This window comes from Lissotriton helveticus, chromosome 8 (assembly GCF_964261635.1).
Source record: "Lissotriton helveticus chromosome 8, aLisHel1.1, whole genome shotgun sequence".
NCBI classification, from domain to species: Eukaryota; Metazoa; Chordata; class Amphibia; order Caudata; family Salamandridae; genus Lissotriton; species Lissotriton helveticus.
Window position 1 is genome coordinate 957,849,757 of NC_136069.1, and position 23,421 is coordinate 957,873,177.

Consider the following 23,421-nt stretch of genomic DNA (forward strand, 5'->3'; position numbering starts at 1 on the left):
GTTCTATACTTATAGTAAGCTTAGGGGTTGGACTAACTCTAAGGTCCCTCCTATGGGTGGACCTGGGGTGGGGGTGGTTACACCCCTTCCCCTTTGTCCAGTTTCGCGCTGAGCTGGGGCTGAGTGCCCCAGCAACTGGTTTGAACTAGGAAATGCATGGAGCACCTAGTGTGCCCTAGGCAGTGTCTGAAAAGCATTCACTGAATGCAACCCTCCCTGCCCCAATACACAAAACCCTGTCTGGGGAGGTGCCAGCACCTCCCTGGACAGGAAACCTATTGTCCAGGCCTCCCCTGCCGGAGTTTCGTCCAGCAGAAGGAGGGCAGACTCGTGTCTGTGGCAGCAGCATCCATTTTGTGATGCTGGGGCTCTGTTTAACTTTAACCGGGTTTAACAGTAACTACTTGTCTTCTCCCTCTAGAAGGGTGGAATGCTACCCCCGCCACCAGAACTGGCGGGGGGGGGGGTTTATTCCTAAGTGTTTGACACCTTACACAACATGTTTTGATAAAGCCTAACCAAAGTTAGCATTAACCGCAAGGATTATAATGCACTTAAGAGTATATGGTATGGCTATGGCCATGTGGCCCCTCCGATTGACAAAAGACCTAAACGGACCAGCGTATATGAGTGAGGAAGGGTTCCATTAAGCCAAATACGCTGTTGCCAAGCTGTAAGCGGACCCTCAAAGGTCCGATTGGGATGATACGCCACCGGAGCAGCCGTTGCGGTGTATTCATGAAACAACTTGTCGTCTGCTTCCATCAAATGAAAGGTGACCCAAGAGTAAAAGACTTCAAACGGATACGCAGGATCTGCTCCTACTCCAGATATCAAAGACACCCCTTCATCAGGGACACCCTAACTTCTCAAGAAATCTCTGAGCGGGGCACGAATGTGTGCGGTACTGTTATAGTAAGAAAGTAACCTTTTTAATAGAACATCAAGCTTGAAAGAACCTATAAAAATATCAACATAGGAGGTTGTCCCATCACAGCCGCCTCCAGAGGCAGAAGTGAGGGTATTGTGGACAAGCACAAGCACTACTCAAGCGTCTCGCAGATAAGAACCAGACCAAACGTTGGTGGTGGTAAACGTAATGGGGCAGCCCAGTGGCCCTTAGAACCTGGGTATACGTATTTAAGGTAAAAATTGGTTCTGTCGGGGTTTTCAATTACTTAGGGCAAGTAGCAACAGCTTACTTATAGCACATATCAATTATTTGCAAAGTAAAAATAAAGATATAACACACACCAAAATTAGAATTCAATAATGTATTCAGAGAAAATCAAATAATCATAGCTGCCACAATTTACAATTTCAATAGCATTTTGAAATACGTGACTTTGGCGAAAAAGTGACATGTGGTGATTGGTGATAAGGGCAGTACACTATATACAGAAACAATTGAGCGTGCAATAAAAAGAGGGGAGAAAGATTTTGTAAATATGTATGTCCTTATTATTTTAGCACATATGCTTCAGGATCCAATGACAAATGGGACTGTAATCAAGAGCGTTGTGTAGACATATACAATCAGCCGACATTTCGACCCTGTGAGTTGCGCAAAGTGAAATGCGTCAAGGTGGGTCCTTGGTGGAGGCACTTGTGCTTTATTCTGACACCCATATCTGACTAGGAGGCAATTCATTATTCACAGGGACGCCATAGAAATATGCTTTTGGCCTGCCAATCCCCCCCTCCTGCCCTGAGGAAGACCCACCTTGACACAATGTTTATTTCAACTTATACGCTATATGGTGCAGTACACGAGCCAATACTATCAGCAAAATGCATAAACACAATATAGTCAGCATTGACTCTATGACCTGACCACCCTCCCGTGACAAGAGACAGATCATTATAAAAAGGAAGACCTCTGGGCTTTGTCGGCAGCAGACCCAATACCTCAAGGCCTAGGTGTAATGTTCACATCGCAGGACAAGCACAGCTCTTCTTGCCGGTGTCTGCAAGTGTGTCAAAAACAGGTTGCGGTTGCAAAATTAGAGTACACGATTTCCAGAAGTGCAGCTGTTTGTAGCATGTTATGTCTAATTGCGAGGGACTGATCAGAACAGAATAACAAGGGGCATTGTTGTTTAACTTTTGAATATCGTGTGCAGACTAAATCTCAAAGCACAGCAAAAAACTTGCAAGGTAGACAGTTCTCATGTGAAAAGAGCACAAACAGAGTCTTGTGAAATATATGCATGCAGTGTCGTGCACAAAAGCAGACTCATGGCAGCGAAGCTCATGCTAACTTAACCAATGTCGACAATGGACCTATAAACCTTACAACAGAAATTCAGTGCTCTAGTATCCAGATACCCTTAGTGACACCAATAATTGAACCCCTTTTCCTACCTTTTCAAGCCATTTATCATAGACCATTGACGTTGTTAGAAGCCATCCCAGTTTCTGGATAACCACAGACTTCCCATTGAGAATGATTGTATACACATTGTTCTTGCACTGATATCCTTGAAAATTTGGTTTGTTGAACACTTGCTTTGGAGGAATGAAAGTGCTGTAAACCCCAGTATAGACTAAACCTAGTCCTGCCGTCTTTCAAAGCTCATCATGTAATCAGGTTGAATATTCATTTAATGGTCTTTGAACTGTGATTGCCCAAATTTATATTGTTTACCTAATTTGAATCCGTAATAGGCCTTATGAAAATTGTTAGCAGAAGGGATGGATTACATTATTGTACTGCTTGTAAACAAAATTATTTAAACTTTGTTGTATTGAGAAATGTGTAGAGTAGATAACCGGATTCTCCCGCAAATTAATGTCATGCAGGTGTCTTGGAACCCAACTAATGATAATGTAAATTGTTAGATTCTAAATTGTTTTTTACTTTTCATTAGGAATTTTAAAGGAGGTGAAAGATTATATTAAGGAGTGTGATAAGTGCCAGGAGAAAAAGGATCAAGTTCGACCTTTGTCAGACCCCTCCGCTGTGCTAGAAGATCTGGGAATTGAAGTTCAAACGTGCGAAAATTCTTGTGATTTAGATGAAGTATCGAGCAACTCAACCTTCATTCTGCCTCCTGCGTCGAACCCCACAAAGAAAAGAATAATTGCAAAGCATGAACTTGTATTTGTAAGTTAATTTTCACTTATTTTAGCGGTCATCATAAGCTTTGCAAATTGTTGTGGCTGTATACATTAGCTTTTAAGTTGCTTTATTGGTAAACCATGCACATGGTGGGTAATTAATGTACTAACACTTGTACATATAACAGAAGGGTTATTATTGTGCTTCGCAAAACTGTTACATAAAAGTCTTGCTAATGTCTTGCATCCATGTTATGAAGAGTCAATCTAGTGGCTTACCAATGTGACAGATGTTAATATATTGGCTTTCACATGACCGATGGAAGTTGATTTTAGTGGATTGCATGCACTTTGATAGTCACCTTAGTGACTTACTCCCACGTGATAAAGGAGTCCGTTGGAGGCTTGTGTGCTTTAACTAAGAAGTTCCCTGTAGCCCACACAGAGAGGTGGAGGCATTGGTTTAGTAGTGTACATGTGTACATTTGTTGGTGCTGGTAGCTTGTAGTCTATATACCTTGAATGTTATGCTCATAGGTTCTTTGGAGAGGGTGATCATGATGTCTCACTCTTTAGAAGCTGTATACAGAGAAGCTGGAAAAGTGACACTGCATCATTATCCTATTATGGTATGCCTTTTCAGGGGCAGTCATTCCAGTTCTTTTTTCCTGCTCCTGGCAACAGGAGCGCTGAATAGATCTATGAGCTTTGCTTACTCTGTGTTTTTATTTTTCTTGGAATTTCTTCCCAAACGTTGGCTTTTTCTAGTGGACTAGATGTCTTTTAAGACAAGCAGTGCTTATTTTCAGTTTCCACTAGAAAATATATATTTTGTTCACAAACTAACAGTAGATTTAATTAAGTGCTTATTTCGAGGATGAAAAACTGCTCAAACTGACCCTAATGCAGTCTGTATTGCTGATCTTCCTGACTTCCATCTCCCACAATACTGACAAATAGCAGGAGGATGTCTCAGACTAGGTTGAAAGATTGATAAAATCTGTCTACATGTCCTGCAGGAGGACCATTACAGTCAGGAATGAGCTTTAGGAATATCTGGGGTGCACTTTACTTCACTTTAAAGACTCCCACAGAGGTACTCGCTGGATGCTAGCTTTTGTATGTTATTCTGCAATATCTTCTGGGTAGCTATGTGTCTCGGTGTGGCCTCAGGTCAACAAACAGTGCCTTAATGAGTCAGTCGATGTGTGTATATGCTGTTTTGATGCCAATTGGGGGGGATGTTATGGTTTTGTATAATTTGCAAAATTGACAAATAAAGTTTTTTTAAAAAGACTCCCACAGAGGAAGATTTAAAAAAGAGATCTAGAAGTTGAAGAGTAGACTATCCTGGTAGAGGTCAAAATCTATGATGTTGAGGACGAGCATGGCAACCACTTGATAAATGCTAAGAGCAGGATCATCGTGGAGACACCGCTCAATGTAGGAAACACAACAAGATGATGGACAGAGTGCTGAAACTTTTTAAGCACTCACCCCTAGTCACAGATCTGGGTTTAATCCATCGTTCTTTTGCTCAATGTGACGCCCCCGTTTGAACCCAGCTATATGCAAAGCAGTCTTGACCCTGTTACTTGTGGGAACAGTCCAGCCCGAACTGCCAGGCCAGGTTCTTCCTGGACGAGAAACAAGCATCCTGGGACCGGTTTTGGGCTATTACCCTCTCATCAACCAGGCTAGCTTGGTGAGAAATTTGCTAAGGAAAGCCACCCCCTTGCAAGATACCTCGATAGAACCGTCAGCGGATATTCAGAGGGTGCATTGTGACCCCTTTAAGAGGAACCCAAACAGGGAAAATGCAAGGAAAATTATGGTGAACTTAAATACTTATTCCGTTAAAGAGCAGATATTGTCAGCAGCCCTAAAGGAAGCAGGTTTGAAAGTGGATGATCTAACTTTCAGTATAAGATTTGATATCTCACGGGTGACACAGGAAAGACAGTAGGGTCTGGGGGAAGTACATACAAGAAGTAAAGGAGATGGGTGGCACTGCTTAAGTTCAGTTCCTGGCTACCTTGAACATTATGTAGAACAGCAAAATGCATAATTCAAGGGAGCCAGAGGAATTGGAGGGGTTGATTAAGCAAATAAAGTTCAATAAGGTCTAATATAGTACTTGAGGAGTAGCTCAGTGGTGACAGATTAATTATATCTGGGAGTGTTCCGTGGGAGGTGACTGGGGTTATGGGTAGGTTTGGGGTATAGGATAGGGAGCGTGGGGGGGACGCAAAAAAAAAAAGAATTATTTTGGAATGTACCAGTCGTGGTTAAGGTGTCACCTTCTCTGGGATGGCGCCCAGGATATGGAACTCACTTCCCCCAGAAACCAGACTGAATGCCTCTACAGTTTAATTCAAAAACAAAGTGAAAGCGTTCCTCATGGCGAAACTCCCCTACTCATAGACTAAAGAATCTCAGAGACCAATCATACCCTTACCATTAACCCTTACTTCGACAAGGGGCCTTCTAGACTTTCTAGGCACGCTTTCTGACCACGACCTAACTCAACGGTTATATGTTGTTCCTGTACCCTAATGTTTCACTTTGCTCTTTTTGTTATGTATACTTGATGTGCCTGCATTTATTTGTTTGTATATCCAGCCTGACTTAATGTGACGCGCTCTGATATCCGCAAGGATCTTGTTCGCGCTATATAAGACCTTCAAATAAATAAATAAATAAGAGGGAAAAGGCTCACAGGAGGAGGCTCAATACGCAAGTGAGCGATATAGAATCAAAAATATAGTAAATGGCAGGTAATGGATGGGGGTTTATGTGTGTATTGTCCTGGAATTGATTGGACTGAGTCAAGAGTAGACAACTGATGATTCTAGAACATCTAAAGAAATGTGATACACAGATCATAATATCACAGTAGACGCACATCCTCAATAAGGAAAGTAGCGCTCTTTCTAGGGCCCTAAGGTAGATTAAGGAGTATGTTTATACATACTAGGAACTCTGCTGGAAGGGGGTGGCTGTATTGCTTAAATGTAAATGTTGATGCAAGCATGGTGGATATAGGCGGGAGGTTGATGGCAACAAAGGTATTGATACAGAGGTCATTATACACAATATGATAGATTTTACTGTCCAAAAATGTATGATCTCAGTCCCCTTCAGGCTCTGTATTTCAAGCTTCTGGAGTATAAATTATCAGTAATAGCGTGGGAGGGGGTTTAATGTCCTGATATGTAACATACTAGACAGGTCTATGCTAAGGAAAACAGCAAATGCACCCAGAACACAGGCACAGGTTAGATTAATGATCAAACACCTATGGTTATGTGATGTATGGAGACAGCGAGCAGACTGGTATAGGGAATACTCTTTCCTTAACAAGAAATATGGCCATTGTCGGAAGGTATGATCCTTCTGCATGGTCACCCCCACTTTCTGCTTGGTGTTGGTATGGTTTCTGACTAGTCTGACTTGGATCCTGCTAATCAGGACCCCAGTCTCTGTGCTTTATCCCCTAAATTGGTTATGGTGAGTACTTAGGCACCTCACAGACAGGCTTAGTCTATTAGCACAGGATAGGGGCGCTTGCCAGCGCCACTCAGTCTGCTTGAGGGGCACATTTGGTACCGACCTTGCATACTCCAGTTCAAACCAGCTCAGGGAGCCGGTGGCTCCTACTCTGGCGCAAAACTGGGCAAAGGACATGGGAGTGTTCTTCCCACTGTCCAACTCCTCCTCTAGGTACTTAAGTGCTTACCTGTGGGTGGGTCCCTAGATTCGTCATGGGACAAGATTCATATCAAGACACCGCTTCATCTTCAACTGTCTTGGCGCTCTGGACTTCGCTCTGGGCACTGAGACTGCAACTGGGAAGACTCCTGCTTCTCCTTGTCTCCTCGCTCTGCTCGACCGCTGCAACGACTATGTCTGTGCTCCATAGAGGAACCTTCCAAGGCCTGTGGGCATTCAAGACACCTGAAGAAACCTCCCATTAAGTGAAGGGGTCACTTTCTTTCCTGCATCTGCAGGCACAGTAGCACAGCTGAATAGTCTGCTGATCCTAGGCTTCCAGGGACTCTGAAAGGCTTAGCAACACAGGTGGTGGTTCTTCAACTCCCTCGAGGCCTGCACTGACTGCTCACTGAGTTTGAGGCCAGTATGCCTCGCTGGAACCAAACCCCTGTGCACTGCGTCAACTTGTCGTTGCAGAGGCTTGTTGCCTCTCTTCCTCAGAGATCTTTGGGCTCTAAATAGCCCCACCTCAAGCATCTTCTGTGACCATGATCTTCTTCCTCACCACTTCTCTTGCACCGTGGGCCTGCATCTTTGGTGAGCTGCTCGAGGTCCCATTGCGACTCAGTGCCTCAGGCCCTAGGGTCCTCTTGATAGTGTTCTTTGATTCCAGCTGGCTCCCCTGATTACTCGGGCCTGCTCTGACTCCCTTGCTTGTGGCGAGTCACTTGGACCTTTCTGGTCCCAATGCTGCACCTTTTTCGGTTTCCATGTTGTTTGCAGTTACCTAGGCTTGTTGGTGCTCCCGACCGTGCAACTCTTGACCTTCCACGTGGAACAGCTCATGAATGGCTCCTAGTCTTCCACAGTGTCGCCTGGTCAGCACAGCTGCAGCCCGAGCTCACCACCGTGAACTCTCCTGCAACACCCAACATCGGTGGGCATTTATCTTCTGTGCCTCCTGGTCACTCCCGAGTGGCATACATCTTGAATCCACCTTTGGATTCCACCAGACACTTTCACCTTCTTCGCCAGCTGCATCTTCCTGAAATCCTCAATTGAGTTAGACAGAGGTTTCCGATGCCACTCCGCACCTATGCACCTGGTTTCCTTGGTGAAGGTATCATGGTTACTAGGGTATCCATGGGTGGGGTGGCAGTCCAACCTTCCCTCTGTCACTTGGTTTCTTCAGGGTCCACTGGAAAGGGTCCTTTTTTAGGTCTCGGCAACGAGAACTATTGTCGCCTAGTAAGCTAGCAAGGGACTACAGAGAGGTGGACGAGCCGACCAGGGTCTGTGGACGCGCACGCAGGCAGGCAGGCAGGCACGCGCCAGACACACACACACACACAGACAGACACACGCACGCACGCATGCATGCACACACACACACACACACACACACACACACACACACACACACACACACACTCTCTCTCTCTCTCTGCCGCCCCCCCCCCCCACTCACCGGGCTCTTTCCCTCCACATCGGGTCAGTCACGGCAGAAGGCAGGCTCTGTGTCTTCTCCGGCGATCTTCAGCTGATGTGCACGCCCACGCTGCCTCTCGTGCGCGCCCACCACGCTGTTTCGCGCCCGTTGATCCTCAGCTTGTGATTACTACTCCTTCTAACCCGGATTCTAAATTACTATTTCTTGGTTCTCTAACTCCACTCTGTTGATTCGTAACAAACTGATATTCAGCACATTTCACAGTCTCGCTTTTGCTTCTCATAAATACAATAAGATTATTTTAAGCAATGTCTACCCTTCTTTTGGTTCTGTGCCTATTATGCTTCGGACTATAGAGTTTTAGAAAGTGTGGTGGAAGATTCCATGATATCAGCGGCAGTGCACAGTGCAGAGTGAGTGTGCAGAGTAGTGAGTGCAGAGTAGTGAGTGCAGAGTAGTGAGTGCAGAGTAGTGAGTGCAGAGTAGTGAGTGCAGAGTAGTGAGTGCAGAGTAGTGAGTGCAGAGTAGTGAGTGCAGAGTAGTGAGTGTGCAGAGTGAGTGTGCAGAGTGAGTGTGCAGAGTAGTGAGTGCAGAGTAGTGAGTAGTGAGTGCAGAGTAGTGAGTAGTGAGTAGTGAGTGCAGAGTAGTGAGTAGTGAGTGCAGAGTAGTGAGTAGTGAGTGCAGAGTAGTGAGTGCAGAGTAGTGAGTGCAGAGTAGTGAGTGCAGAGTAGTGAGTGCAGAGTAGTGAGTGCAGAGTAGTGAGTGCAGAGTAGTGAGTGCAGAGTAGTGAGTGCAGAGTAGTGAGTAGTGAGTGCAGAGTAGTGAGTGCAGAGTAGTGAGTGCAGAGTGCAGAGTAGTGAGTGCAGAGTAGTGAGTGCAGAGTAGTGAGTAGTGAGTGCAGAGTGCAGAGTAGTGAGTGCAGAGTAGTGAGTAGTGAGTGCAGAGTAGTGAGTAGTGAGTAGTGAGTGCAGAGTAGTGAGTAGTGAGTAGTGAGTGCAGAGTAGTGAGTGCAGAGTAGTGAGTGCAGAGTAGTGAGTGCAGAGTAGTGAGTGCAGAGTAGTGAGTGCAGAGTAGTGAGTGCAGAGTAGTGAGTGCAGAGTAGTGAGTGCAGAGTAGTGAGTAGTGAGTGCAGAGTAGTGAGTGCAGAGTAGTGAGTGCAGAGTGCAGAGTAGTGAGTGCAGAGTAGTGAGTGCAGAGTAGTGAGTAGTGAGTGCAGAGTGCAGAGTAGTGAGTGCAGAGTAGTGAGTAGTGAGTGCAGAGTAGTGAGTAGTGAGTGCAGAGTAGTGAGTAGTGAGTAGTGAGTGCAGAGTAGTGAGTAGTGAGTAGTGAGTGCAGAGTAGTGAGTAGTGAGTAGTGAGTGCAGAGTAGTGAGTAGTGAGTGCAGAGTGCAGAGTAGTGAGTAGTGAGTGCAGAGTAGTGAGTAGTGAGTAGTGAGTGCAGAGTAGTGAGTAGTGAGTGCAGAGTGCAGAGTAGTGAGTAGTGAGTGCAGAGTAGTGAGTAGTGAGTAGTGAGTGCAGAGTAGTGAGTAGTGAGTAGTGAGTGCAGAGTAGTGAGTAGTGAGTAGTGAGTGCAGAGTAGTGAGTAGTGAGTAGTGAGTGCAGAGTAGTGAGTAGTGAGTGCAGAGTAGTGAGTGCAGAGTGCAGAGTAGTGAGTGCAGAGTGCAGAGTAGTGAGTGCAGAGTGCAGAGTAGTGAGTGCAGAGTGCAGAGTAGTGAGTGCAGAGTGCAGAGTAGTGAGTGCGCAGAGTAGTGAGTGCGCAGAGTAGTGAGTGCGCAGAGTAGTGAGTGCGCAGAGTAGTGAGTGCGCAGAGGAGTGAGTGCAGAGTAGTGAGTAGTGAGTAGTGAGTGCAGAGTAGTGAGTGCAGAGTAGTGAGTGCAGAGTAGTGAGTGTGCAGAGTAGTGAGTGTGCAGAGGAGTGAGTGCGCAGAGGAGTGAGTGCGCAGAGGAGTGAGTGCGCAGAGGAGTGAGTGCGCAGAGGAGTGAGTGCGCAGAGTAGTGAGTGCAGAGTAGTGAGTGCAGAGTAGTGAGTGCAGAGTAGTGAGTGCAGAGTAGTGAGTGCAGAGTAGTGAGTGCAGAGTAGTGAGTAGTGAGTAGTGAGTGCAGAGTAGTGAGTAGTGAGTAGTGAGTGCAGAGTAGTGAGTAGTGAGTAGTGAGTGCAGAGTAGTGAGTAGTGAGTGCAGAGTAGTGAGTGCAGAGTGCAGAGTAGTGAGTGCAGAGTAGTGAGTGCAGAGTGCAGAGTAGTGAGTGCAGAGTGCAGAGTAGTGAGTGCGCAGAGTAGTGAGTGCGCAGAGTAGTGAGTGCGCAGAGGAGTGAGTGCAGAGTAGTGAGTGCAGAGTAGTGAGTAGTGAGTAGTGAGTGCAGAGTGAGTGTGCAGAGTGAGTGTGCAGAGTAGTGAGTGCAGAGGAGTGAGTGCAGAGGAGTGAGTGCGCAGAGGAGTGAGTGCGCAGAGGAGTGAGTGCGCAGAGGAGTGAGTGCGCAGAGGAGTGAGTGCAGAGTAGTGAGTGCAGAGTAGTGAGTGCAGAGTAGTGAGTGCAGAGTAGTGAGTGCAGAGTAGTGAGTGCAGAGTAGTGAGTGCAGAGTAGTGAGTGCAGAGTAGTGAGTGCAGAGTAGTGAGTGCAGAGTAGTGAGTGCAGAGTAGTGAGTGCAGAGTAGTGAGTGCAGAGTAGTGAGTGCAGAGTAGTGAGTAGTGAGTGCAGAGTAGTGAGTGCAGAGTAGTGAGTAGTGAGTGCAGAGTAGTGAGTGCAGAGTAGTGAATAGTGAGTGCAGAGTAGTGAGTGCAGAGTAGTGAGTAGTGAGTGCAGAGTAGTGAGTAGTGAGTGCAGAGTAGTGAGTAGTGAGTGCAGAGTAGTGAGTAGTGAGTGCAGAGTAGTGAGTAGTGAGTGCAGAGTAGTGAGTAGTGAGTAGTGAGTGCAGAGTAGTGAGTAGTGAGTGCAGAGTAGTGAGTAGTGAGTGCAGAGTAGTGAGTGCAGAGTAGTGAGTAGTGAGTAGTGAGTGCAGAGTAGTGAGTAGTGAGTAGTGAGTGCAGAGTAGTGAGTAGTGAGTAGTGAGTGCAGAGTAGTGAGTAGTGAGTAGTGAGTGCAGAGTAGTGAGTAGTGAGTGCAGAGTAGTGAGTAGTGAGTGCAGAGTAGTGAGTGCAGAGTAGTGAGTAGTGAGTGCAGAGTAGTGAGTGCAGAGTAGTGAGTAGTGAGTGCAGAGTAGTGAGTAGTGAGTGCAGAGTAGTGAGTGCAGAGTAGTGAGTGCAGAGTAGTGAGTGCAGAGTAGTGAGTGCAGAGTAGTGAGTGCAGAGTAGTGAGTGCAGAGTAGTGAGTGCAGAGTAGTGAGTGCAGAGTAGTGAGTGCAGAGTAGTGAGTGCAGAGTAGTGAGTAGTGAGTGCAGAGTAGTGAGTGCAGAGTAGTGAGTAGTGAGTGCAGAGTAGTGAGTGCAGAGTAGTGAGTGCAGAGTAGTGAGTGCAGAGTAGTGAGTGCAGAGTAGTGAGTGCAGAGTAGTGAGTGCAGAGTAGTGAGTGCAGAGTAGTGAGTGCAGAGTAGTGAGTAGTGAGTGCAGAGTAGTGAGTAGTGAGTGCAGAGTAGTGAGTAGTGAGTGCAGAGTAGTGAGTAGTGAGTGCAGAGTAGTGAGTGCAGAGTAGTGAGTGCAGAGTGCAGAGTAGTGAGTGCAGAGTAGTGAGTAGTGAGTGCAGAGTAGTGAGTAGTGAGTGCAGAGTAGTGAGTAGTGAGTGCAGAGTAGTGAGTAGTGAGTGCAGAGTAGTGAGTAGTGAGTGCAGAGTAGTGAGTAGTGAGTGCAGAGTAGTGAGTAGTGAGTAGTGAGTGCAGAGTAGTGAGTGCAGAGTAGTGAGTAGTGAGTAGTGAGTGCAGAGTAGTGAGTAGTGAGTGCAGAGTAGTGAGTAGTGAGTGCAGAGTAGTGAGTGCAGAGTAGTGAGTAGTGAGTGCAGAGTAGTGAGTGCAGAGTAGTGAGTAGTGAGTGCAGAGTAGTGAGTAGTGAGTGCAGAGTAGTGAGTGCAGAGTAGTGAGTGCAGAGTAGTGAGTGCAGAGTAGTGAGTGCAGAGTAGTGAGTGCAGAGTAGTGAGTGCAGAGTAGTGAGTGCAGAGTAGTGAGTGCAGAGTAGTGAGTGCAGAGTAGTGAGTGCAGAGTAGTGAGTGCAGAGTAGTGAGTAGTGAGTGCAGAGTAGTGAGTGCAGAGTAGTGAGTAGTGAGTGCAGAGTAGTGAGTGCAGAGTAGTGAGTAGTGAGTGCAGAGTAGTGAGTGCAGAGTAGTGAGTGCAGAGTAGTGAGTGCAGAGTAGTGAGTGCAGAGTAGTGAGTGCAGAGTAGTGAGTGCAGAGTAGTGAGTGCAGAGTAGTGAGTGCAGAGTAGTGAGTGCAGAGTAGTGAGTGCAGAGTAGTGAGTGCAGAGTAGTGAGTGCAGAGTAGTGAGTGCAGAGTAGTGAGTGCAGAGTAGTGAGTGCAGAGTAGTGAGTAGTGAGTGCAGAGTAGTGAGTGCAGAGTAGTGAGTGCAGAGTAGTGAGTGCAGAGTGCAGAGTAGTGAGTGCAGAGTGCAGAGTAGTGAGTGCAGAGTAGTGAGTAGTGAGTGCAGAGTAGTGAGTAGTGAGTGCAGAGTAGTGAGTAGTGAGTGCAGAGTAGTGAGTAGTGAGTGCAGAGTAGTGAGTGCAGAGTAGTGAGTGCAGAGTAGTGAGTAGTGAGTGCAGAGTAGTGAGTGCAGAGTAGTGAGTAGTGAGTGCAGAGTAGTGAGTGCAGAGTAGTGAGTAGTGAGTGCAGAGTAGTGAGTGCAGAGTAGTGAGTAGTGAGTGCAGAGTAGTGAGTAGTGAGTAGTGAGTGCAGAGTAGTGAGTAGTGAGTGCAGAGTAGTGAGTGCAGAGTAGTGAGTAGTGAGTGCAGAGTAGTGAGTAGTGAGTGCAGAGTAGTGAGTAGTGAGTGCAGAGTAGTGAGTAGTGAGTGCAGAGTAGTGAGTGCAGAGTAGTGAGTAGTGAGTGCAGAGTAGTGAGTGCAGAGTAGTGAGTGCAGAGTAGTGAGTGCAGAGTAGTGAGTAGTGAGTGCAGAGTAGTGAGTAGTGAGTAGTGAGTGCAGAGTAGTGAGTAGTGAGTGCAGAGTAGTGAGTGCAGAGTAGTGAGTAGTGAGTGCAGAGTAGTGAGTAGTGAGTGCAGAGTAGTGAGTAGTGAGTGCAGAGTAGTGAGTAGTGAGTAGTGAGTGCAGAGTAGTGAGTAGTGAGTAGTGAGTGCAGAGTAGTGAGTGCAGAGTGCAGAGTAGTGAGTAGTGAGTAGTGAGTGCAGAGTGCAGAGTAGTGAGTAGTGAGTGCAGAGTAGTGAGTAGTGAGTGCAGAGTAGTGAGTGCAGAGTAGTGAGTAGTGAGTGCAGAGTAGTGAGTGCAGAGTAGTGAGTAGTGAGTAGTGAGTGCAGAGTAGTGAGTAGTGAGTGCAGAGTAGTGAGTGCAGAGTAGTGAGTAGTGAGTGCAGAGTAGTGAGTGCAGAGTGCAGAGTAGTGAGTGCAGAGTAGTGAGTAGTGAGTGCAGAGTAGTGAGTGCAGAGTAGTGAGTAGTGAGTGCAGAGTAGTGAGTGCAGAGTGCAGAGTAGTGAGTAGTGAGTAGTGAGTGCAGAGTGCAGAGTAGTGAGTAGTGAGTAGTGAGTGCAGAGTGCAGAGTAGTGAGTAGTGAGTAGTGAGTGCAGAGTAGTGAGTAGTGAGTAGTGAGTGCAGAGTAGTGAGTAGTGAGTAGTGAGTGCAGAGTAGTGAGTAGTGAGTAGTGAGTGCAGAGTAGTGAGTAGTGAGTAGTGAGTGCAGAGTAGTGAGTAGTGAGTGCAGAGTAGTGAGTGCAGAGTAGTGAGTAGTGAGTGCAGAGTAGTGAGTGCAGAGTAGTGAGTAGTGAGTGCAGAGTAGTGAGTAGTGAGTAGTGAGTGCAGAGTAGTGAGTAGTGAGTGCAGAGTAGTGAGTGCAGAGTAGTGAGTAGTGAGTGCAGAGTAGTGAGTGCAGAGTAGTGAGTAGTGAGTAGTGAGTGCAGAGTAGTGAGTAGTGAGTGCAGAGTAGTGAGTGCAGAGTAGTGAGTAGTGAGTGCAGAGTAGTGAGTGCAGAGTGCAGAGTAGTGAGTGCAGAGTAGTGAGTAGTGAGTGCAGAGTAGTGAGTGCAGAGTAGTGAGTAGTGAGTGCAGAGTAGTGAGTGCAGAGTGCAGAGTAGTGAGTAGTGAGTAGTGAGTGCAGAGTGCAGAGTAGTGAGTAGTGAGTAGTGAGTGCAGAGTGCAGAGTAGTGAGTAGTGAGTAGTGAGTGCAGAGTAGTGAGTAGTGAGTAGTGAGTGCAGAGTAGTGAGTAGTGAGTAGTGAGTGCAGAGTAGTGAGTAGTGAGTAGTGAGTGCAGAGTAGTGAGTAGTGAGTAGTGAGTGCAGAGTAGTGAGTAGTGAGTGCAGAGTAGTGAGTGCAGAGTAGTGAGTAGTGAGTGCAGAGTAGTGAGTGCAGAGTAGTGAGTAGTGAGTGCAGAGTAGTGAGTAGTGAGTAGTGAGTGCAGAGTAGTGAGTAGTGAGTAGTGAGTGCAGAGTAGTGAGTGCAGAGTGCAGAGTAGTGAGTGCAGAGTGCAGTGCAGGTATGTGCAGTGCAGTGCAGGTGAGTGCAGTGCAGGTGAGTGCAGTGCAGGTGAGTGCAGTGCAGGTGAGTGCAGTACAGGTGAGTGCAGTGCAGGTGAGTGCAGTGCAGGTGAGTGCAGTGCAGGTGAGTGCAGTGCAGGTGAGTGCAGTGCAGTGCAGGTGAGTGCAGTGCAGGTGAGTGCAGTGCAGTGCAGGTGAGTGCAGTGCAGTGCAGTGCAGGTGAGTGCAGTGCAGGTGAGTGCAGTGCAGGTGAGTGCAGTGCAGGTGAGTGCAGTACAGGTGAGTGCAGTGCAGTGCAGGTGAGTGCAGTGCAGGTGAGTGCAGTGCAGTGCAGGTGAGTGCAGTGCAGGTGAGTGCAGTGCAGTGCAGGTGAGTGCAGTGCAGGTGAGTGCAGTGCAGTGCAGGTGAGTGCAGTGCAGTGCAGTGCAATGCAGGTGAGTGCAGGGCAGTGCATGTGAGTGCAGTGCAGGTGAGTGCAGTGCAGTGCAGGTGAGTGCAGTGCAGGTGAGTGGAGTGCAGTGCAGGTGAGTGCAGTGCAGTACAGGTGAGTGCAGTGCAGTGCAGGTGAGTGCAGTGCAGGTGAGTGCAGTGCAGGTGAGTGCAGAGCAGTGCAGTGCAGAGCAGTGCAGTGCAGAGCAGTGCAGTGCAGGTGAGTGCAGTGCAGGTGAGTGCAGTGCAGGTGAGTGCAGTGCAGGTGAGTGCAGTGCAGGTGAGTGCAGTGCAGGTGAGTGCAGTGCAGGTGAGTGCAGTGCAGGTGAGTGCAGTGCAGGTGAGTGCAGTGCAGGTGAGTGCAGTGCAGTGCAGGTGAGTGCAGTGCAGGTGAGTGCAGTGCAGTGCAGGTGAGTGCAGTGCAGTGCAGGTGAGTGCAGTGCAGTGGAGTGCAGTGCAGTGCAGGTGAGTGCAGTGCAGTGCAGGTGAGTGCAGTGCAGTGCAGGTGAGTGCAGTGCAGTGGAGTGCAGTGCAGGTGAGTGCAGTGCAGGTGAGTGCAGTGCAGGTGAGTGCAGTGCAGGTGAGTGCAGTGCAGGTGAGTGCAGTGCAGGTGCGTGCAGTGCAGGTGAGTGCAGGTGACTGCAGTGCAGTGCAGGTGAGTGCAGTGCAGGTTTGCAGTGCAGGTGAGTGCAGTGCAGTGCAGGTGAGTGCAGTGCAGTGTAGGTGAGTGCAGTGGAGTGCAGTGCAGGTGAGTGCAGGTCAGTGCAGTGCAGGTGAGTGCAGTGCAGTGCAGGTGAGTGCAGTGCAGGTGAGTGCAGTGCAGGTGAGTGCAGTGCAGTGCAGGTGAGTGCAGTGCAGGTGAGTGCAGTGCAGTGCAGGTGAGTGCACTGCAGGTGAGTGCAGTGCAGGTGAGTGCAGTGCAGTGCAGGTGAGTGCAGTGCAGGCGAGTGCAGTGCAGGCGAGTGCAGTGCAGATGAGTGCAGTGCAGATGAGTGCAGTGCAGGTGAGTGCAGTGCAGTGGAGTGCAGGTGAGTGCAGTGCAGTGCAGGTGAGTGCAGTGCAGTGGCATGCAGGTGAGTGCAGTGCAGTGGCGTGCAGGTGAGTGCAGTGCAGGTGAGTGCAGTGCAGGTGAGTGCAGTGCAGGTGAGTGCAGTGCAGGTGAGTGCAGTGCAGGTGAGTGCAGTGCAGGTGAGTGCAGTGCAGTGCATGTGAATGCAGTGCAGTGCAGGTGAGTGCAGGTGAGTGCAGTGCAGTGCAGGTGAGTGCAGTGTAGGTGAGTGCAGGTGAGTGCAGTGCAGTGTAGGTGAGTGCAGTGCAGGTGAGTGCAGTGCAGGTGATTGCAGTGCAGGTGAGTGCAGTGCAGTGCAGGTGAGTGCAGGTGAGTGCAGTGCAGTGCAGGTGAGTGCAGTGCAGTGCAGGTGAGTGCAGTGCAGTGCAGGTGAGTGCAGGTGAGTGCAGTGCAGGTGAGTGCAGTGCAGGTTTTGGCAAAAAAAATTAGGGAAGATCCTGGTATTACACCATTTTCCAACAATGGTTGGGAAAGGAAAGTTGCATTATATGCAGATAACTTGATAGTTTACACATCTAGCTTTGTGAATTCCTTACCTATAATACACTAGATAATTAACAATTTCCGGAGAGTTTCAGGGAACTCAGTGAATGCCTCTAAGAGGTCATGGCCTCGAATATGTCTAGTGACAGCTCTTTACTTAAAATATTAGCAAAGCTACTCAGGGGTGCAGTTAGTACAGGATTTAGACAAGCTGGTGCAGGTAAATTTTAATAAGGTTATGATGGACCTGGAGACAACACTCTTCCCCCTCCAATCTTGTCCTACTTAGAACTGCTAGATCAGTGTACAAGAAACACATTTTCCCCGCAAAGGCTTCCTTCTTCCTATCACAGCTCGCCCAGGCTAAAAACAGACCCAGAAAACTGTTCAGCATTATTAGAAGTCAAACCTCCCCCGCCCCCCGCATGATGGCCACCACAAGCAAATGCGAAGAAATAGCCAACTTTTTCTCTGAAAAAATTCCAAAATTGACCAATCCTTCACTCTAAAGCAAATTCCCCCCAACCCCCTCGGTTTCACTCGCACTACTTCAACACCTACCCCTCTGCTCACACCCCCTCTGTCCTCCCCACCCCTACCTTCCTCAACCCTGCCTGAATTTCCCCCCGACAACACTCAACTCAAAAACAACGCCTCCTGGCTGAATTTCCACTCCGTCTCTGAACTTGAAGTCTTGGAACATCTAGTCAAAGGTAAGACCATCTTCCCACATTAAAGAACCTCTCCCATCTTCCCTCGTCCAAGACCTAAAGCACTTAATTGTCCTGTATTGGACCAATATCATCAACTTCTCCCTTTCTCGGGGTGCGTCCTAGTCTCCTTCCAACTCGGACAAATCATGCCTGTGAGAAGTTGGCCTGGCATATGATGTCCACTATTCTAGTGGGCACCTTGCACGAGTCCAAACGACCCTTATTGATGGTAGGTTTAGACAACCTTTATAGAAAGCTGAGTGCAGAGTAGTGAGTGCAGAGTAGTGAGTAGTGAGTGCAGAGTAGTGAGTGCAGAGTAGTGAGTAGTGAGTGCAGAGTAGTGAGTGCAGAGTAGTGAGTAGTGAGTGCAGAGTAGTGAGTGCAGAGTAGTGAGTGCAGAGTAGTGAGTGCAGAGTAGTGAGTGCAGAGTAGTGAGTGCAGAGTAGTGAGTAGTGAGTGCAGAGTAGTGAGTAGTGAGTAGTGAGTGCAGAGTAGTGAGTAGTGAGTGCAGAGTAGTGAGTGCAGAGTAGTGAGTAGTGAGTGCAGAGTAGTGAGTGCAGAGTGCAGAGTAGTGAGTGCAGAGTAGTGAGTAGTGAGTGCAGAGTAGTGAGTAGTGAGTAGTGAGTGCAGAGTAGTGAGTGCAGAGTAGTGAGTAGTGAGTGCAGAGTAGTGAGTAGTGAGTAGTGAGTGCAGAGTAGTGAGTAGTGAGTAGTGAGTGCAGAGTAGTGAGTGCAGAGTGCAGAGTAGTGAGTAGTGAGTGCAGAGTGCAGAGTAGTGAGTAGTGAGTAGTGAGTGCAGAGTAGTGAGTAGTGAGTAGTGAGTGCAGAGTAGTGAGTAGTGAGTAGTGAGTGCAGAGTAGTGAGTAGTGAGTAGTGAGTGCAGAGTAGTGAGTAGTGAGTGCAGAGTAGTGAGTAGTGAGTGCAGAGTAGTGAGTGCAGAGTAGTGAGTAGTGAGTGCAGAGTAGTGAGTAGTGAGTAGTGAGTGCAGAGTAGTGAGTAGTGAGTAGTGAGTGCAGAGTAGTGAGTGCAGAGTGCAGAGTAGTGAGTGCAGAGTGCAGTGCAGGTATGTGCAGTGCAGTGCAGGTATGTGCAGTGCAGTGCAGGTGAGTGCAGTGCAGGTGAGTGCAGTGCAGGTGAGTGCAGGTGAGTGCAGTGCAGGTGAGTGCAGTGCAGGCGAGTGCAGTGCAGGTGAGTGCAGTGCAGTGCAGGTGAGTGCAGTGCAGGTGAGTGCAGTGCAGGTGAGTGCAGTGCAGGTGAGTGCAGTGCAGGTGAGTGCAGTACAGGTGAGTGCAGTGCAGTGCAGGTGAGTGCAGTGCAGGTGAGTGCAGTGCAGTGCAGTGCAGGTGAGTGCAGTGCAGGTGAGTGCAGTGCAGTGCAGGTGAGTGCAGTGCAGGTGAGTGCAGTGCAGTGCAGGTGAGTGCAGTGCAGTGCAATGCAGGTGAGTGCAGGGCAGTGCATGTGAGTGCAGTGCAGGTGAGTGCAGTGCAGTGCAGGTGAGTGCAGTGCAGGTGAGTGGAGTGCAGTGCAGGTGACTGCAGTGCAGTACAGGTGAGTGCAGTGCAGTGCAGGTGAGTGCAGTGCAGGTGAGTGCAGTGCAGGTGAGTGCAGAGCAGTGCAGTGCAGAGCAGTGCAGTGCAGAGCAGTGCAGTGCAGGTGAGTGCAGTGCAGGTGAGTGCAGTGCAGGTGAGTGCAGTGCAGGTGAGTGCAGTGCAGGTGAGTGCAGTGCAGGTGAGTGCAGTGCAGGTGAGTGCAGTGCAGGTGAGTGCAGTGCAGGTGAGTGCAGTGCAGTGCAGGTGAGTGCAGTGCAGGTGAGTGCAGTGCAGTGCAGGTGAGTGCAGTGCAGTGCAGGTGAGTGCAGTGCAGTGCAGTGCAGGTGAGTGCAGTGCAGTGCAGGTGAGTGCAGTGCAGTGCAGGTGAGTGCAGTGCAGTGGAGTGCAGTGCAGGTGAGTGCAGTGCAGGTGAGTGCAGTGCAGGTGAGTGCAGTGCAGGTGAGTGCAGTGCAGGTGAGTGCAGTGCAGGTGAGTGCAGTGCGTGCAGTGCAGGTGAGTGCAGGTGACTGCAGTGCAGTGCAGGTGAGTGCAGTGCAGGTTTGCAGTGCAGGTGAGTGCAGTGCAGTGCAGGTGAGTGCAGTGCAGTGTAGGTGAGTGCAGTGGAGTGCAGTGCAGGTGAGTGCAGGTCAGTGCAGTGCAGGTGAGTGCAGTGCAGGTGAGTGCAGTGCAGGTGAGTGCAGTGCAGTGCAGGTGAGTGCAGTGCAGGTGAGTGCAGTGCAGTGCAGGTGAGTGCACTGCAGGTGAGTGCAGTGCAGGTGAGTGCAGTGCAGTGCAGGTGAGTGCAGTGCAGGCGAGTGCAGTGCAGGCGAGTGCAGTGCAGATGAGTGCAGTGCAGATGAGTGCAGTGCAGGTGAGTGCAGTGCAGTGGAGTGCAGGTGAGTGCAGTGCAGTGCAGGTGAGTGCAGTGCAGTGGCATGCAGGTGAGTGCAGTGCAGTGGCGTGCAGGTGAGTGCAGTGCAGGTGAGTGCAGTGCAGGTGAGTGCAGTGCAGGTGAGTGCAGTGCAGGTGAGTGCAGTGCAGGTGAGTGCAGTGCAGGTGAGTGCAGTGCAGTGCATGTGAATGCAGTGCAGTGCAGGTGAGTGCAGGTGAGTGCAGTGCAGTGCAGGTGAGTGCAGTGTAGGTGAGTGCAGGTGAGTGCAGTGCAGTGTAGGTGAGTGCAGTGCAGGTGAGTGCAGTGCAGGTGATTGCAGTGCAGGTGAGTGCAGTGCAGTGCAGGTGAGTGCAGGTGAGTGCAGTGCAGTGCAGGTGAGTGCAGTGCAGTGCAGGTGAGTGCAGGTGAGTGCAGTGCAGGTGAGTGCAGTGCAGGTTTTGGCAAAAAAAATTAGGGAAGATCCTGGTATTACACCATTTTCCAACAATGGTTGGGAAAGGAAAGTTGCATTATATGCAGATAACTTGATAGTTTACACATCTAGCTTTGTGAATTCCTTACCTATAATACACTAGATAATTAACAATTTCCGGAGAGTTTCAGGGAACTCAGTGAATGCCTCTAAGAGGTCATGGCCTCGAATATGTCTAGTGACCGCTCTTTACTTAAAATATTAGCAAAGCTACTCAGGGGTGCAGTTAGTACAGGATTTAGACAAGCTGGTGCAGGTAAATTTTAATAAGGTTATGATGGACCTGGAGACAACACTCTTCCCCCTCCAATCTTGTCCTACTTAGAACTGCTAGATCAGTGTACAAGAAACACATTTTCCCCGCAAAGGCTTCCTTCTTCCTATCACAGCTCGCCCAGGCTAAAAACAGACCCAGAAAACTGTTCAGCATTATTAGAAGTCAAACCTCCCCCGCCCCCCGCATGATGGCCACCACAAGCAAATGCGAAGAAATAGCCAACTTTTTCTCTGAAAAAATTCCAAAATTGACCAATCCTTCACTCTAAAGCAAATTCCCCCCAACCCCCTCGGTTTCACTCGCACTACTTCAACACCTACCCCTCTGCTCACACCCCCTCTGTCCTCCCCACCCCTACCTTCCTCAACCCTGCCTGAATTTCCCCCCGACAACACTCAACTCAAAAACAACGCCTCCTGGCTGAATTTCCACTCCGTCTCTGAACTTGAAGTCTTGGAACATCTAGTCAAAGGTAAGACCATCTTCCCACATTAAAGAACCTCTCCCATCTTCCCTCGTCCAAGACCTAAAGCACTTAATTGTCCTGTATTGGACCAATATCATCAACTTCTCCCTTTCTCGGGGTGCGTCCTAGTCTCCTTCCAACTCGGACAAATCATGCCTGTGAGAAGTTGGCCTGGCATATGATGTCCACTATTCTAGTGGGCACCTTGCACGAGTCCAAACGACCCTTATTGATGGTAGGTTTAGACAACCTTTATAGAAAGCTATCCTAGTGGTAGCTGTGGAGAGCAGCCTTCAGGCTAAGTCTTCAAAGGAATGTAAAGCAGCTTATTTTACTAGTCTATAATCTCTTGAATGATCAAATGAAAGTACACCACACAAGGTATATATCAAATATATAGGTATTTATTCTAAACACAACCCCTCTGGTCTCTTTATAAGGTCAGAGGTAAAAGTACAATACAAGGAACTTAATTAGCATACAATAAGTTGCACAGTATACGTTATCCCCTAGGGGCCTCACAAACATATACTAAAATAGTGGTATAAGAACCACATGAGGGATAGAAGTCAGGCCTACGGCCTGTAAAACCGCTGGGGCAACCAGGAACCACCCAAGGTAGGGACACAGGAGACCCACGGGGGACTTGTGCATTGTCTAAACACAGCCGCGTATCACCACTGACTTTCTATGGAGAACAAACAAGTTACAATTTTAAAGATTAAGGGCACTTAGAGGTGAACTACGATGGAACCCTTTTAGTCTAGGACACTTCGAGAGTCAAGACCCACGGGAGCACCGGAGTACTCGTGTTACCTCAGCCGGGGAAGCCGGGTGCATAGGTGTCTTTTGGTGTTGGGTTTCGTCATAGATTCCAATGGAGAGCTGCGAAGTAATGCTGCAGGCGACCAGAGGAAAAGTGTCCGGGTGGATCGGAGATGTGAAGAACCTGAAAGCAGAGGGGACAGAGTCTGGGTCACAAGCCAGTGACCAGGATGGCGACCGGAAGATGCCAGCCGATGTCTGGTGCTTTCAAGTGAAGTAGGTGAAGCTTGACTCTTCAGCCACGAGGACCAGGAGGCATCAACGACTACCAGGAGCTGGATTAGAGCTGTCCCACGAAGGATGTCGAGTGCTGCAGCGTCGGTATCCAGATTGGACCCAAGATGCCTTAGCAACAGCAACCTACGCAAGATGACAAGGTCTGAGGGGAGTCAGAGCACGTCTGGAGCAACCAGGAAAGCTCAAGAAACAAAGGATTGGCCTTGGTGAGGGCTCACTAGCCAACAGACTAGTAACCGCTAAGGTGCCTTGAGCTGCAGTGAAGAAAGGGAACTCACGGGTCACTTGTGGAATGCTGGCCTCTGTACTTCGGTGCAAAAGGTGCTCGATCAGGCGCTTCGAATACCCCAATGCACAACTTCGGGAAACTTCAGGAAGTAGGTGCAGTTGCAAAAATGAAGGATGTCCAGGACTACCGGTCCCACGTCTCTTGTGTCAGCTACAGGTCTCAGCTCTGCTGGGAACTCTTGTCAGCTTCAGAGATATCTGGAAGTCCGTATCCTGTGTCGCAGATTCTTAAGGAACCGGCGGGAGCCTCGAAAATGCAGACCAGCAAAGATGCTTCTTTGGTGCTTGTTTGAACAGGGAGTCACTCTTTGACCTCATGGGAGATTCTTCAGTCTTTCAGTCGAAATGAAATGTCGAAGGTCCAAGATTTCTTCTTCAGAGTTTCATCCAGGGTAATCTAAAGTCCTAGGGACTGGGTTCCTATACTTATAGTAAGTTTACGGGTTGGGCTAACTCTAAGGTCCCACCTATGGATGGACCTGGAGAGGGGGTGGTTACACCCCTTCCCCTTTGTCCAGATTCGCGCCAGAGCTGGGGCTGAGCGCCCCAGCAACCGGTTTGAACTGGGAAATGCATGGAGCACCGTGTGTCTCCCAGGCAGTGTCTGACACGGTTAAACCTGAGAATCTGATAGATCTTGGAAAACATAGAATGGGGCTATCGGGATCAGTGCTAAGCTGGTTCACCTCCTTCCTCCATAACCGAACGCAAAAATACAAGGTCAACAACACGCTGTCCAATCCAGTACCAGTCACGTTGGGGGTCCCACTATCTCCGACATTGTTTAACCTTTTCCTGGAACCTCTCACCGAACTGCTACATGCGTCTAACATAAATAACATATGTACGCTGACGACACACAACTTTATCTCAAGATTAATTCCCTAGAAGACATTAACGTGCTCAATACAACACTCAGGAACACCCAGATTTCGTTGGCAGAAAATCATCTCAAATTGAGCGCTCAA

General features: G+C 48.7%; 1 protein-coding gene across 1 annotated transcript in view; it reads left to right on the plus strand.

Moving 5' to 3' along the window:
* The window catches only part of ZBTB11 (zinc finger and BTB domain containing 11), a 1,715,870-nt gene that overhangs the window by 318,634 nt on the left and 1,373,815 nt on the right, over nt 1-23,421 (plus strand). Inside the window, exon 2 of the mRNA XM_078657806.1 lies at nt 2,871-3,106. Coding sequence (XP_078513932.1) covers nt 2,871-3,106 — 236 coding nt within the window. The remainder of the gene's footprint in view (nt 1-2,870; nt 3,107-23,421) is intronic.